Source organism: Lepisma saccharinum, chromosome 23, assembly GCF_977018435.1.
Source record: "Lepisma saccharinum chromosome 23, izLepSacc3.1, whole genome shotgun sequence".
Lineage (NCBI taxonomy): Eukaryota > Metazoa > Arthropoda > Insecta > Zygentoma > Lepismatidae > Lepisma > Lepisma saccharinum.
Window position 1 is genome coordinate 46,661,167 of NC_139251.1, and position 16,533 is coordinate 46,677,699.

Consider the following 16,533-nt stretch of genomic DNA (forward strand, 5'->3'; position numbering starts at 1 on the left):
CAATATAAATACAAAAAAAAACTTTCTTAATTTTTTTTTTATTATTATTTTTTGGACTCCTCGTTTCGACGGTACAGTCCTCGAAAACTAAATATTATGCTGCTTATATATGCAAACCAAACTGCAGATTCAGAATTACCAGGAATGAACTGGCGTTGTAATTATTATCCACAAAATTCATGATTTATCTCAGGAAGTCGCATGTTCCAGGTTTGACTCTCGACCTGGGCATGACTGTTTCCTTGTGAGTGACATTTCATTGAACTGGAAATTGTTACATGGGAGGATGTTTGCTCGAGATTTTGGGGACAGCTAGGGGGATGCTTCTATTGTTAATGTTAGTTTTGCTCACGAGACGAAGCATGTTCCGTCTCGTCTCATAAAAGGAGATGGGACAGAATAAAAAGTTCGTCTCTTATCATGGCTGGTTGGGTGATACTTAGATTGTGCAGTTGGTGGTAGTGTGTGTGTGGGGGGAGGGGGTGTACTCCTGCACCCCGACTTCGACTACTGCTTGTAGTTATTCATCTTCATTGTAGCGATTAGCCAAAAGTGGGAAGAAATTTGATGTTAGAGATGATACATAATAAAATAACCATGCGTTCTCATCGTTGCGGTTAAATAAAGTGAACGGAAAAGCGACGTAAAAGTAGCCTAAATACAAAAAATTGCAATATATATATTAACTGAAAAAACTGTCATTTACTGCAGGAAATTTAAAATCTCCCCGTACCTTTTTATACCGTATCACCTCTTATATTGCAGAAATTGGTGTGTAAACCAGTGTGGTCTAAAAGTATTATCTTAAAATTTGCGAAGAAAATATTATGACGAAAATAATTGTAATTCCAGAAAAGGCATTCCTATAATATTAAGTTCTTGCCAGTCAGAACTAACCTACGTATTCGCAATGAACACGGCTGTTTATGTGTTCAGCCATTGACTGTTACAAGGTTTGCTTTGTCACCCTAATGGGAAAACCCTCTACCGAGTGGCTGAATTATAGTAAATACTACTATACTGCTAGGGTGTAATTCATCTCCAAGAAATGGAGCACAGATTTTTGCACTGGAAGTTGTAAGATACTTGTTTTACACAGTAACAAGTGAATATGCTCTCGCTTCCGCGGCTCATGCTAAATTGACGGGACGAGCAGAAGCCCCGCCTGCACGCATTTCTAAGTGATGACGTCAGAGGACCTCCTGTCTGTGGAGAGGACGTTTTCAAATCCGTGACGTAGTAGGTGAATTTCAGCGGTGTTTGAAGGCGTGTTTCTCGAGAACCGAAACAAATATCGCCGAGATATTTTGCACATCTCATGTTTGTGTCATTATCAGTAAAATGAATGGATTTAAAACGTATTTCATGTCAAAGTGGAAATGTCCAATGGAGACCAAGTACGTGTTGTGACGTCAACTGCATTACGTACGTTGCTGCTAGGTTATGTTCCTTTAGTATAAATACACAACAAATATATTATTTATGCTAATAGAAGAAAGCTAACAACTTAGGCATTTAGCGTAACAATGAAAAGGAAAACAATCCTCGGTGACGTAAGAACGCAAGGTTGGTCTCACATTGTGCGATAAGGGAGAGAGACAGTGAAATGGAGAGGAAATAAATTTCAGGAATAGTCTGTGAAAACTGTAAGGTAGTATTAAATGTCAAAGTTCTTATATAAATTTAACATTAATTTCGCAGTTTATTAGGGAACAAACAGAAATAATGTGTTGTGAAATAACATATTAAATTTTAAACTCCGTTTCAAACTAATTATAAATTATATATCATTCTACTTTAGATAATGACAACAGTAAATCAGAACACTGTATCAAACAAATGAGATCATCATTAGATTACTAATATTTTTGTGTATAATTTAAGTTAGATATGGTCACTGTAGATAGTTACGCTAATACTTTCTACTATGTTAGAGCAGTTACATTTGCAGTGTCAGCATTACACTTGGTATGATTTCTTGCCTAAGTACAGGGACGCCAAAACTAGAACCAGTGACTACTACATCAATTTGGTCATGGGACATAACACATCAAAATAAAAGTAAAGTTTCTAAAAGTACTAAGGTGAGCCACACAAGAAGGTAAGGTAATAGTGGGCTGTAATTTGGGTGGCTCTGCCTTGTGTTTTCGCAATTTCTTTTCTTTCCTGGATGTGTTTTCCATGAGGAAAACAAATTATTTTGCCCCGTTACGACCACACAGCGCAGGAGAATGTACTTAATCCAGTCTGAATACATTAAAAATAATCCCTCAGTTATATATTACATGTCTTGAGAAGTAAAACATTGGGTAAAAATTTACTATCCTTCGGACACCTCTAATTTTTTCGTTTCGTCAATTTTTGACATTCGTACTTACGTATCTTACGTGGAACATTCCTGAAGGTGTATCAACATTGTTTTGATGAAATTAATTGCAATTTTTCACATTACCAGTACGTCTTTCTGGTAGGCCTATTCGCAATTATTTCCAATTTCAAGATCCTGATACTAACACGACACCAAATTTTAACCATGTTTCCTAACCTAACCACGTGCCAATGGTTTGTGCGGCTAGTGCCAATGGTTCACAATTCAAATCCACTGGATCCTCCACACCCGGTACAAACTTCACCACGCATCCAGGATACTTCATCCTTCTAACTCTCGTTGCAAACGCAGACAGTTCGAAACACTGGATACCCAATGAACATGAACAAAACACAATCACGACGTGTGATGGTGTACGAAGGTGTACGCGCCAAACTCTATTCTCCGTCGGAGAATTAATTTTCAACGAACTATTCTCCGTCGGAGAATTAATTTTCAACGAACAACATGAATTTCAGCTATGAAACATTCCCACATCACACAAAACACCTTCCCGATGTTCAACAACGCTACAGGAACTTATTACGGTAAGTAGTTTCTTCTGTAAAAATAAATAAATGTGTCCAAAGGATAGTAAACAAATACCTCGATTTGTTTGAAATTTTGTGTACTTTCTACATGAGGCCTCCTGAACATGAATGTGACATTACAATTTCCCGGTTACGTCTGTAATTTAAAAAAATCACGTTAGGTTAGGTTTGGCAAACATACTTCAAATAACACTAAGCTTACCTTCAAAGTCTGTAGTCTTTACAATCCAACGGTGGGGCAACACTGTAGACAGCGCAACTCAGTGGCTACATTCCACAAAACATGGCTTCCTCACTTCTTTCCGGAGAAATATCGCCATTATGAAAAGCAATATATTACACTTTACACACGTAATATCCAAATTTCAAACTGACTGGGACATCAGAACCTCTGATACTTCATCCGGAAAACTTATTTGGTTAGTACATTCTATAGTAAATAAATCGGAGAACACTTCACCTTCAATTGCTCCACAACAAATTCTTTGTGGTTGCTCTAATTTTCTGTCATTCCAACAAAGCATGAGAGGCAGGAAGCTGACAAAAAAATACTACAATAAGGCATAAAATCAATTGCTTGGCTAATGAAACATGAATGAAAATGCTAAGTATCCAATTATTCCTGCAACCAAAAGAGAACCAAGAATACATACGTATTCCCCATCATGTTTCTAAGTGCGGAAACTGTGTAATCACCAAAAATGACAATGGGCCTGTTTCGAAAGTCGCACGCGTTAAACGAGTTATGGTAACTACCTGTCCCATCAGTGCTTCCGTGCGTTTCGTGAGTTTCATTATGCTGTCCCAAAAGTTGCATTCCGTCCGTTTTGTGCAAGAACGAGATTCACCAAATGCGCGGGCCAGGAGGCTGGTTTGTTCGGTGAGAATCGTCTGCTGTCTTCAGACAACGCACGTGCTGATCGATTCAAACTGCACTAGTTCGGAAAATGAATTATAATTTTAACAGATAGCGATATGAAGCAACATGAATATGCCTTAACTGTTCTTAGAATGTTATTAGTAACAGTGTCCACAGTAGAGTTTATTTTTGCCATAAGGACATTCTTTCCTCTGGACGCCATGTGGAAACTTTCTCTTAAACAAAATGCTGCACCTGCACTTTCGCCCAGTGTGTCCCATAAGTGTAAAATAACTGGTTTTATCAGATTCACGAGCCCAGTTATTTTCGTTGAATGCGCTCGTTTCGTTACGACTTTCGGAATGCACCCAATGTAGAATTAAGGCGGGTGTCAACATGAAATATACAGTTGAATTTTGCAATTTGCAAATGCTAATTTCGACCACTACTTCCAGCATTACCAACGAACAAGGTTGCTTCTGCATACTGAGTTTCGTAACATAATTTCTCTCAAATAATTATTTCTATGGCTTTCAAATCTGAAAATTAGTTTAAACTTAAAATTTAATTTAACACCAATTTTCAGATATTCCAAATACTCTTCTTATCCTTCTGTATAACTTGCCCTTCATATTTTTAGAATTATTAATTCTTTGGTGATTTACAAGACCAATGTTTTTCTTAAATCATGAACGTTAGTTGTAACATAATTAAAACTCTCAACATAAATAACTTTTTTTCGAGTCCAAACACTACTCATTACTTTAAGGAAGATTCAAATTTCGTGTGATAATGATTTTGAAAATCCTACAATAATTAATCTTTGTGCTAGGAGAAATCATAAAACAATCGGAACCATTACCGATGGCATTGTTAATAACTGAAAATTGGTGAATTTCATTAGTTAGCAGTGTTGTATTGAATGCTAGATTAGGTTATATGTAGGGCTAAGCTGATACAACTTTGAACCGATACTCTTACCGACTCCTACCGATACCAATACTTGAAAATTGTAATTTAAATCTGTTCAATATATTGATCAATATTAGTGTGCAAGTATTCTAATCCAATTATAAGCATCAATTTACCAATAATTTTACTTTAAAATATTGAAGAATTACATCAGAATATTAAATACATGTTATGTAATCATATAATCAAGTTTTTACCGTAAAACTAGTGCAGAATAAAAAGTAAGTTTGAATTTTGCATTGTTTCCAGGATAATTACACTCCGCGAAAGTGTCTTGCAGCATTTTTGCAGACCCCGTGAAAGATCAAAATGCCGGAAAAGTATCAGCTGGTATCGGTAAATGAATTCCAACCGATACCAATACATCAGCTTTTGTGTCAGCTCAGCCCTAGTTATAAGTGATATGTTTTTTACACCTTGTTCATTTGTTCTGCCTATCTGGGGTGGATATCCGGAGCCTGAAAATGTACATATTCATCATCATGTTCTTAATTAAGTAAAGGATTGGCTGGTTGCAAGAGAAGAATTATATGGGAGTATACGGAAGTCAAAAAGCATTCGTAAGCAAACATGTGTTACGTAATTACTAAAACTCCGAAGTATGTGTTAAAAGACATAAATAAACTCCGAAGTATGTGTTAAAAGACATAAATAAAAATCCCTTGGGCCCAGCAGGCAACCGTTGTTGGCTTATCTTGTATAAAACAGAGATAGCATTCTGTTTTTTCAACATGTTAACTTTCTTTGTTTCAGACTTGAATAGTATGCCTAGAGAATGGAAAGAAAAGGAAGTGCAGAATTGTTAAGCCCCGATGGAAGCCATTCAAAACATGCCAGTTCAGACTCGCTAGCATCAGATTCCAAGTCTAGTTCATTGAATTCAAAGCTAGGGCAAGAATCTGTAAGTAGCTATTGCTGTGTTTTATTTGTTTTTGTGAGTGCATGCAGTGTGCTGTGTTGAGGTCGTAAACCAGCGTCTGTGAAACAGTGCTATTAATAATAATAATAATATGTTATTGTCATTAAGCTTTTACAGCAATAGAGAACAAAACACATGTGGAATTCGTGAAAATAATATTAAGTTTATGTTCTTTTTAAAAGTTGCACTAAAATACAATATTTTTAATTTTAAAAAAAATTGTGAATTGAGTAAAATGGTATAGCAACTAACCAGTCAAACAGTTTATGTTTAAATATATTCACAGGCATATTTGTCATATCAAGAGGTAGCTTATTAAATAGTCTTAATCCTAGAACTTCATAACTGTTCAAATATTTTGAGTGTCTGTGATAGGGTATATTCCTGAACATAACTGCAGTTTCCCCAAAGTAAAATTCCAAATATAAAATAATGCTTTGAAATAAAGCAAAGTAAGTTGATCTTACATCATTTTCAGGTACATGACTTTTTAAGTTCCTTAACAAATATATAACCCTGGAAAGCTTGGCAGTTATGTATTTGTAAGCGCTGGAGAAGTTCATGAAAGGATGATAAACTTTTTACAATGAATATGCGACATTGAAAAACAAAATGTAAATATTTGTGTGGATGGAAGACATTCTACAACAATTTCTGATTTCTGTTTTTATTTTGTATGATTCAAACAACTTCTGAATTTCTGTTCTGTATTCAGAACCGAACTGTTGTCCTCAAACACCTGAAACTTTTTTTTTTTGTGCAATAAAAGAGGTTTTCCATCAGCCTTATTACAGTGGAACCTCAATGTTATGTTGTTCAAAAGACCAAGATGAAATTGCAAGGAATTTTAGGAATGAGCAAAAGCATGAAAAACGACCATTACAGTGTGTTATTTCACATTTCGTGTTTTCGTCAAAAACAAAATATGCATGTCTAGAAATTAGATGCTACCTCAACAAAAATTAGTAATGATTATTATGGTGAATATTGATATGTAAACGTAATTAATCAGAGGAAATTACAGATTATAAGATGATTTACTTCATAGTGTAGCTACTTCACAATAAAATAGGGTCATTCCATGCCAAATCAACAAAAAAAGTATCATTTCTGACCTGACCATCTCGAATTTTTCTGAAACTCTACTATTTGGTAGTCTTCATGAAGATATGAAATCCTGAGAAATTGTAGCTTCCTGTGTGGCGTAGTTATGGAGTTTTGGGGGCTTGAAAATACAAAAAATTGTCAATTTTTAGTCTGCGCCCGAGACTTTCATGGATAATTGTTCTCAACCTAATTGACGTACAGAGCTGGTTGTAGTCTTGTTTGAAAGGACATGAAATAAGCTTTCCAATGGTGTGTCACATCACTATATTTAGAATAAAATCTTTTCAAGGTCATCCACTTTGACTTTGGATCTTGAACTTTTGAAGATGCATATCTGGGATTTCCTTTGAACTGAAATATATTGTTAACACAAGGTTACACTATAACATAACCGTATTTGAAGTTGGGACGATTATGGGATAATTAAAGAGAAACACTTTAATTAGTATCGGTGTATTTTTTCAGCTGGTCATTTCTAGTGGGAGTTTGCAACACTGCACTATTTCATTGCAGACTTGCTAACATGCAATACTTCTGCAACTAGAAAGTGAAGAATGTGTACAGGAGTCTTGTTTGAAACAAGTGTGGTAGAATGTTGAATAGACAGTGTGTTTAGTGTGACAGTTTTAATTTGAGCTCACTTTTTTTTAAAATAAGATACCTTGATCACCAGCATCATGGCATCATCCAGATTAGCAAGCCTTGAAGATTTTGAGATCCGTGGAAACCTTGACAGTTCATATTTTGAAATTAATAAGTATCACCTGGAAATTAACACCAAAGCAGGAACAAACAGTGGATATCCACAGACAGATCAACACTTGAAACATAATGAAGTCTGCAGAATTCATAGACATTCTTGTCGAAAAAATGTGCACCTGATCGGAATTTCTTTCATGCAAACAAGCTTAAATTCTCAAGAATTTAAAAGAAACAGTTGATATGCACTACATTGTACTTTGTGATTCTGCAAAAATTACTCCTGTATGTTGCAAGATGCCTCACAAGGTTTTCACTGGAATAATGATCAAGCAACAACAATACATCCATTCACTATTTATTATTTTTATTATTATTTATTATTATTATGGAAATCCCAATTCTTTGACAGTCATAACTGAAAATTTGGTTACCATATCAGATAGCATGATACAGCATTAGTTCACTTACTCCAGAAAGTACTTATTACATTTTTGAAGGATAAATTTAGTTCTGACAACTGGGCAAAGATATTGTACTTTTCTGATGGTGCAGCAGCACACTACAAAAATCGCAAATATTTCATCAATGTTGCCTACCATGAGGATGATTTTTCTATGTTGTGTGACAGATTTCCATTCCAGGAATCCAAAAGGTTCATGCAGTACTTCCTTTTACAAAAGATGTCATACATATGAAACGTTATTCTGGATGTGATGAATTTATAGAACATCGTTTCATTATATGTTCAAATGCCTTAGAATTTACAGATATTACTGGATATTGTACTTGTGTATATAATAACAACTGGTGGCTAGTGTGTGTTCAGAAAGTGTCTGAAGACACCGGTGATTTACAAATTAACTTTCTTCAACCTCATGGACCATCAGGATCATTTTTATGTCTCCATTTGGTCCAACTGGACATTTGTTGGGTCCTCACGTGCAATGTTCTAACAAAAGTGGACCCTTCCACTGCTACAAGAAGAACGTACACTTTAACAACGGACAAAACCCAGCTTGCCATGCAAGGACTGACTGAATGAATGAATACTGAAGAACAACCTGTGAACTATGGTGCATGTAAGTTATTTCTCAGGAAACAAACATTCTTGTCCATTTTTCACTACTGTAGATAATCATATTATTCTTAAATGTAAATAACAACAGTGTTGCAAACTACCACTAGAAATCACCGGCTGAAAAAAATACACTTACTAATTAAATTGTTTTTCTTTAATTATCCCATAATCATCCCAACTTCAAATTCGGTTATGTTATAGTGTAACCTTGTGTTAACAATATATTTCAGTTCCAAGGAAATCCCAGATATGCATCTTCAAAAGTTCGAGGTCCAAAGTCAAAGTGCATGACCTTGAAAAGATTTTATTCTAAATATAGTGATGTGATACACCATTGGAAAGCTTATTTCATGTCTTTTCAAACAAGACTACAACCTGCTCTGTACGTCAATTAGGGTAAGAGCAATTATCCATGAAAGTCTCGGGTGCAGACTAAAAATACACAATTTTTGTATTTTCAAGCCCCCAAAACTCCATAACTACGCCACACAGAAAGCTACAATTTCTCAGGATTTCATATCTTCATGAAAACTACCAAATTGTAGAGTTTCAGAAAATTCTGAGATGGTCGGGTTGTGGACTTTGTTGATTTGGCATGGAATGACCCAATAGTGAAGTACGGAAAAAACCTCTATGATTCAGGGTACGTTGGTGTCATATAATAGTTGCAATATAGTGTTATTTTCACCAACATTGTTTTTACAGTCAAACTTTTCTCTAACTGGCTTTTATTTATGTAGTTTATGCATGTAATTTTACTAAAATTGACTTTATTCAGCAAATAAATTTGCGAATAATGCAAAACGTAAGGGAGTTGCATGTAGAATGGTGCTAGATGTAATAATGGAAGCTTTTAATATTCTAACAAGTTGGTTTGTCTAATACAAAGGAGATAAGCTTCAGGATGAAAGTATTGTAAAGCCTGCTTTAGATGAAAGCATTTTCCGTAGCATTTCTGCCATGGCGAAATGTTACCATGTAAAGTGAAAAATCTTACAGCATTTCTCAAGGATAAGATCTGTCCTACTTCCGTAGCATTTCTCGTAGCATAACCAATCAGAAGCAACTTCTAGGTCACGAGTGTAAGTGTAATGGTGGCTGTGTGAGATGTAAATAATGTATCACCACATTTTTAAAAGACTAGAACTATTCAACCAAGAGAGATAGCTTTTCCTATTAATTGCTTAAATGCCGAAAATAAAATGCCATCCTTTTCTGTGCCTTCTGTATATAATGCACGCGAACTGCATAGAAAACTGTTGATCTGCCGAATAGGTTTTGTTGAAGTTTGTGTTTCCTCTCGCGGGTTTTGCTATATTATCTTGCGAACTATTGGGGCTGCAATGAATATATTACACCTTCTGGTCTACAAAATGAGACTATAGAATTTTATGTAGCTGCTGAAGAAGAGTGAAAATTATTTATTTGCTGTTCAATTTTTTAACAAAACATGAAAGAAAAGGAAGGAAAAAGGTGCTGAAGCATCAATGTAGGGTTAAAAAGGGATAAATGCGCTAATCTCATTAAAGGTGCAACAAAGTGTATTCATTTTACTTGATTTCATGTCCTAAAATACATATCTCAAATGATAGGTATGAAAACAGCTATGTTTTTGGAAAGGTGCCGCACCTTACAATCCGGTCCCTAATTATAATGTATACAGTATACATGTGAAAGAATATTTTAGTTGTTTCTTGTAAACGACTCAACGTGCCTTTCATGCTGTATATACAGGGTGATGCAAAAAGAACACATGTTTTTGGAATAAGTGTAACATCGTTGATTTTCAAGATTCAAATGTTTACTTAACACCAAAACCATCGTTATGAAATGCACTTCGGATTGGTATACAGTGATGATTTAAGTATGGAAAGATGATGTCATTGTTGCTGCACACATCCGGAACCTCTCCTCAATGTTCTGCATTGCCCTTGCCAATATTTCGTCTGGCACAGCTGTAATTCCTTCACATATGGCAACTTTCACCTGGTCGACTGAACGAGGTTTTCGACTTGAGGTAACCCCACACAAAGAAGTTGCAAACAGATAAATCTGGAGAGCATGGGGGCCAAGAGACATCGCCGAAACATGAGATTACGTGATGGAGCGACAACAATGATGTCATCTTTTCGACATCATCTTCCATACTTAAATCATCACTGTATACCTATCCAAACTGCATTTCTTACCGATAGTTTTCGTGTTAATAAAATGTTTGTATCTTGAAAATCAACGACGCTACACCTATTCCAAAAACATGCATTCTTTTTGTACCACCCTGTATTATACATTGTAATCTCAAAAGCTTACCGAAATGTTACAGGAAATGCTTCCGTGCAAAGCGGGCCTAAGGAAGAAGTTGATCACATGAAATAATAAAGTAACAATAGAGTTTCTCTTGTAGGTAAGTTCAAGCAAAGGCTCCCCCTCAAAGAGTTTCTGTTCCTCCAGTTCAACTTCCACAGAAAATGTATCGACTGTTGAGAGTAAAATTAAAGGCAAAGTAAGTAGCCCCTGTAGCTCGTTGTTTTCAGTTTCATTCTGATGACTGTTAGCTCTTCTCTTATGCTTTCCGATATGCAGCGCTCGTTTCAGTTATCTTATTCCTACACTTGATACCATTTTCATTTTATACTTGAATCTTTTGTTTGTGCAGTGACAGTCATTGTAGAATTACTAGTAATAATAGAACTGTCCTACTTTAAATGACTGATAATTTATTTTTGTCAATGTTAAAGTATTGTTCACGTGTGTCATTGCAACAATATACACAATATATGTAATCTTAACATATTGGCTGCCAGCTCTGGGAGGGGCATTTAAACGATCAGCGTAGGCATTTTCTGAATCTAAACTCACCTTAAAAAAATGTGGCCGCCATTTTGAATTTTGGAGTTATTTTTAAAATGGCACCCTGTAGGCTGCAAATGGCACTCTTTTGTCAACTATTTCAGTCTAGCAGATAGGAACGCTATCTGTTCGAAGGCTATTACTGGTGTCCCCTACCGATAATCCCCCGTTGGTCCTTCAAGGATCCAAACATGTTGGCCTCCCTGGAGCCCTTGGTAATTTGTCACCCTAAACATGCTCTTGGGTACCGCATTGGACCTCCCACCAAAGTCACGTGATGCACCCCTTTTTCTTTTGCCAATCAACACGAGGGGAAAATGCCAAAGAAAAACTTAAAAAAATGAACACTGCAGTTAAACGACAAGCACATGATTTAAAACTACCATGATCATTTGCGGGCGGGAGTGTGTGTATTGGATGACATCAAATTTCAAGAAAGCACCTCTTCTGCAATCTTTAAGCAAAAGGAAGATAAATACTAATTACATTACATCCTAGTAAGCAACCATTGTCCCTACTATTTGGGATGTAAGGAGTGACCTTTTGTGAAGGCACCAAAATGTCAACCTCACTTCCACATATTACACCCTGCACTGCATTTTGCAGACTAATGAGTCTCTGGTGCCTGGACCTGCATTCAGGATAATCCTCTGTGTAGGACTTTTGTTTTGTGCTGTCCATATGAATTTGTGATTGTCCCTTCATCTATTTCATCTTCTCGCCATTCATCCTCATATTCGCAATTAGCCAAAAGTGGCAGAAATGCAAAGTAACACAAATCAAATCATTCATTCGTTCATGCCCCTAATATTCAAATAACTCAACATATACAGCTATGCACGTTGCAACATGTTGTGGAGGTGGGGGCCCACACATTATAGAGGTTTGTTTTAAATTGCGGCTGGGTCTACATTTTAAAGTGGGATAGGAACTTGCTATGTCCCTTCACCGAGTATCGAACCCAGGATTCCTTTATTACAAGGTCACGATCTTTGCCAGTGGGAAGGCCAGCCTCACACATTCACACTCTTGATAATTTCTGGAGATGTGATCAGCATCACACTCTGGCTGCTTTTATCCACTAGGACGGAATATTGCTGGAAAAGTTCTCAGCTTAAATCACCCACACTAAGAATTGAACTTGGATCTCCCACATGCCAGTCAGACACCCTACCGACTGAACCACTAAAGCAAACCTGTAAACGAATAAGAAATTGTAATAATGTGACATCATTACATTCATGTTCAACACCACATTAACTTCACTTGGCACTTGAATCCACAGACGCACATCCAGAAAGTCATGGCTACTTAACCTCTTTGCATCCTCAGTGCTTTCTAAAACATAATTTCATTTACTTTTGCTTTTTCTCTAAAAACACACATGTGTATTTTGAGAGAATACATTATCAGCCCAAAAGGAGTACAATTTTGTTATTAATTTCATTCTCCACATTTTCTGAAACAATTTTTTTTTTGCCTTTTCAACTGTGTTTAGCCTGTTATTTTCTGATACTTTCTATAATAGTTATAGATCTCATTTCATGTGCATGAGAATGAAAGATTTGCATGGGAGCAGTTATGGCGGTTGTCGATCAGCATTGGTGAAATTCAGGAATGAACTCTTTTTGCTGTCTCTCTCTCTCTCTCTCTCTCTCTCTAATTTTGTACTTTACAGTCTTGGTGTAACATAGGAATTGTAGCTTTCCTGTCAACGTGATTCGAACAAGTATTCTCGGGTTACCAGCCAGGTTAAATAGGCGTTAGCTTCCAACTTTTCGAGTGCATACATTGCTCTCATCATCAGGGTGTGTGAAAAATGGAGACCAGTGCAGGGTTAAATACACGACTATGATGGGGTGGAGTTTGGATGCTGTCTTTCTATTGGCTCGCTCTGGATCCTGGTGTTCTTATTGGCTGGTGTTGTGTTTTTACGGAGGAGTGGGTTCCAGGCGTGACTGAGCTGGAGTCCCACATCCCTGTTGAGATTGGTGCTTTCCCGTGAAATGGCTATGGCTTCCTTTAAAGCACATTTAACCTGGCTGGTAATCCGAGAACACTTGTTCAAATTGATGTAACATGTATTCTGTGCACCAACTTATATTGCAGTGGTATCTAAATATTGTGGAATTGTAAATGGAATTTTATATATTTGTTTCTTTTGTGGTGAACTAACAATTTAGCTGATTTATTTACTCCTTATTTATCTTTCACATCAGAAGGTTTGTTTGCAGAGTTCAATGCCCATTATAACAATGTAATTTTTTCATACTATATGTTGCTACCTTGTTAAAGTCTGAAGGAAATTCGTGAAACATTTTTAGTAGGACAGGATAGAGGAAGACCTAAGTTTAAGATAAAAACAGGATACAAATCTGCCTCTGCTTTTCAGCAGGAATGAAATTGATTAGTTATCTATTGATGATGGTTTATTGACAAATTCTCGCATCATTTTACTGGTAAATTATTATTTTTTAGTTGTTAAAGCAGTTATATGATCTCATGATGGTTGATTAGAGTGGTCCAGATTGTTCTAGTTAAAAAACTTAAGTACTTCATAACAGTTTTAACTCATGGAGGCCACCCCATTTTTTTTTACATGTACAGGGTGTCCAGAGTGGGACTGATAGTTTTTAAAAGTGTGTTATTGTAATATGGTAAGGAGTAGCTAGAAACATAAAACATACATTTTGAAGGCAAACTCACAAAGTTTTATTGGAAGCAGTTGCAGTTAAGTATAGCTTGACATGAGCTCCATTTGTAGCACGGAGACTGTCCAGCCTGTACTTAATGTTCCTTCACGTGTTCTGTAGCATGGGAGGGGTTACAGAAGCAAGATACTCCCTCACCTGTCGGTTCAATGTCACGAGGCCCCATCCAGTTGTAATATCAGTCTCAGTTGTAAAGACGTAATTGGGAAACTGCAAATTTACCATTTGCTCCTTGAAAAAGAATGAGCCTATGAGCTCATCATGCATCAAAGCACAACAAACATTCAATTTTGGCTGTCTCGGATATGCTCCAAATGTGTACGTGGCTTCTCTGAACCCCATATTCTAGCATTATGTCTGTTAACACAGCCTGACAAGTGGGAAGTTGCCTCATCTGAGAAAGCAATCCTCGACGCCATTCTTGTTTGAGCGATACTAGCATCACCATTGCTAGTTGTACATGTATGAAAATTTGCTGAACCAAACTCACAAATGTACTATTGCTTTTGCAATGTTTTATTTGTTGAAATGTAACAACTATTTAAAAACTCTCAGTTACAATCCAGACACCCTGTATTTTCTACTATCAGGTGGCAAGGGAAGGGTAGGAGTATTACTTGTCTCACTATTTTCATGTCAGAAGATGGCCAAGAGAAATTTGTGGGTATTCCTAAGGGGGAGAGAATGGAGAATCACAGGGCAAACACTGCACTGATAAATGCAATTAGATTAGTGCATTTTTTGCTTTCTCAATATAACAGAATTTTTTTTCCGAGTGTCATGGTTTTTCATTCTACAGCTCAATTAAAACAACAAGAAAAAACACTCGGTTAGAACATAAATTTAAATCTGCAGGCTTATTTCGCCAAAAATAATCCACACACACATTAAGCAAGAAAATGATCATGCCCAAGCTTAAACTTTTACAATTTGCTATTGCATCAAAATTACCACCAGTTATTGGTATCATAGCATTATGTACTGGTAAAAATTGCATTTAAATGCATTTCTAGAGGTCTAGAAGTAACTTGCTGCATTTTGAGGATCCTTAGGCTCAAATTGGCTTCATCACAATATCACTAGTGGTAATGTTAAGCAATGAACCATAATTATCCTGTTCTAGTAAGTTTTTAAATTTGAATATGGAAGTTTCTTTCCTTTGTGCTCTTATATTGTGTCCACAATATATATATATAGCATTTTAATATATTTCCTACAGTAGCACAATACAGCTAATGTAAAGCAAGATATTGGTAATTGACAGATAACATAATGCCATTTGTAAAACAATAGCACAAGACGGTTCACTTTGTCTTATTTTTTTAAAATCACATCAGGTAGATAGCCACCATTCCGTGTCATACACTCACAGAGTCAATGAACAAAATTGTCCTTTACAAACACGAGCATTGCGGGTGGAATTGGCTGGACTTCTTCCCTAATTCTTCTCTTCAGGGTCTAGGGTTCGCGTTCAAAAACTCATCCCAGTCGGTATGTGCTGTGCAGCTACCATACAATGTGCCATACATTACTTTTAAAATACACCTCTACCACAAAAGCAGGGTGTTCAGGGTCCAAGGCTCCAGTCTTACAGAAATGGCATCCCTCATGCTCTTACCTAGCATTCTGGGTTTCATCCCTACTGCAGGGCCGTAGGGAATACCAACCTTTGAAAGTGGTAGATATGTATTGCCGGACCCTGTAAACGTTGAATTGAACTCTCTTTCTTAACCTTCTATTCTAATTCTGATTTTAATAACTTACGTGCACTTTCATTCTTTGTGTGAAAGTAGTTTCTATAAGCATTATATTTGTGTGTTCATAGCTCTACATAGCTGTTTTATGAGTGTGGAGTTCTAAGAGACTGATTGAAATGCTAATGTTCATTCTTTGTTACAGATTCATGTTTCAGAGACTGTTCCAACCAGACCGGATGACCCACCCCTGCTACCAGGTGAAAAGGTTCAGGGTGTGGCCAGAGAGGTGACTTACCTCTGTCCGTACAGTGGCCCATCGAGAGGGGTGCTGTCTGTTACAAACTATAAACTTCATTTTCGAAGCTTAGATCGGGAAACTCCATATGTTGTAGATGTTCCCCTTGGTGTGGTAAGTTATTTGTAATGATTTAGGTGGGTTATACATAGATAGATAAACAAGGCAGCTTTCAGGCTGAAGCAACATGTAACAGGTGACAAGTGGCATGCATCACTTGGAAACAAACATTCAGAAATAAATGCAACTGTTCATACCAAAGTAACAACACATGTTCCTCGGACAGGGCTGTTTTTTCAATAGTCTGCATGCATTGTGTCACCTCAATCTGTTGGTTGCTTAGGTAAATTTGAATTTGAAATTCTTATAAAGGGTGCGGTAGAAATAGTGAACTGATGTGAAAGATGAATATATTTGAAATCAG

At 36.5% G+C, this 16,533-nt stretch overlaps 1 protein-coding gene across 7 annotated transcripts in view; it reads left to right on the forward strand.

Moving 5' to 3' along the window:
* Nucleotides 1-1,568: 1,568 nt before the first annotated feature.
* Nucleotides 1,569-16,533, forward strand: part of mtm (phosphatidylinositol-3-phosphate phosphatase) — a 67,230-nt gene continuing 52,265 nt past the window's right edge. For 4 of the 7 annotated variants that reach the window (XM_083144372.1, XM_083144376.1, XM_083144375.1 and 1 more), the window contains exons 1-4: nt 1,569-1,651; nt 5,504-5,651; nt 10,961-11,059; nt 16,017-16,223. In XM_083144372.1, the coding sequence (XP_083000498.1) occupies nt 5,526-5,651; nt 10,961-11,059; nt 16,017-16,223 (432 nt within the window). In that variant the 5' untranslated portion in view covers nt 1,569-1,651; nt 5,504-5,525. Of the gene's footprint in view, nt 1,652-1,927; nt 2,085-5,503; nt 5,652-10,960; nt 11,060-16,016; nt 16,224-16,533 lie in introns of those variants that run through there. The other 3 variants (XM_083144374.1, XM_083144373.1, XM_083144378.1) reach the window with 3 other exon arrangements.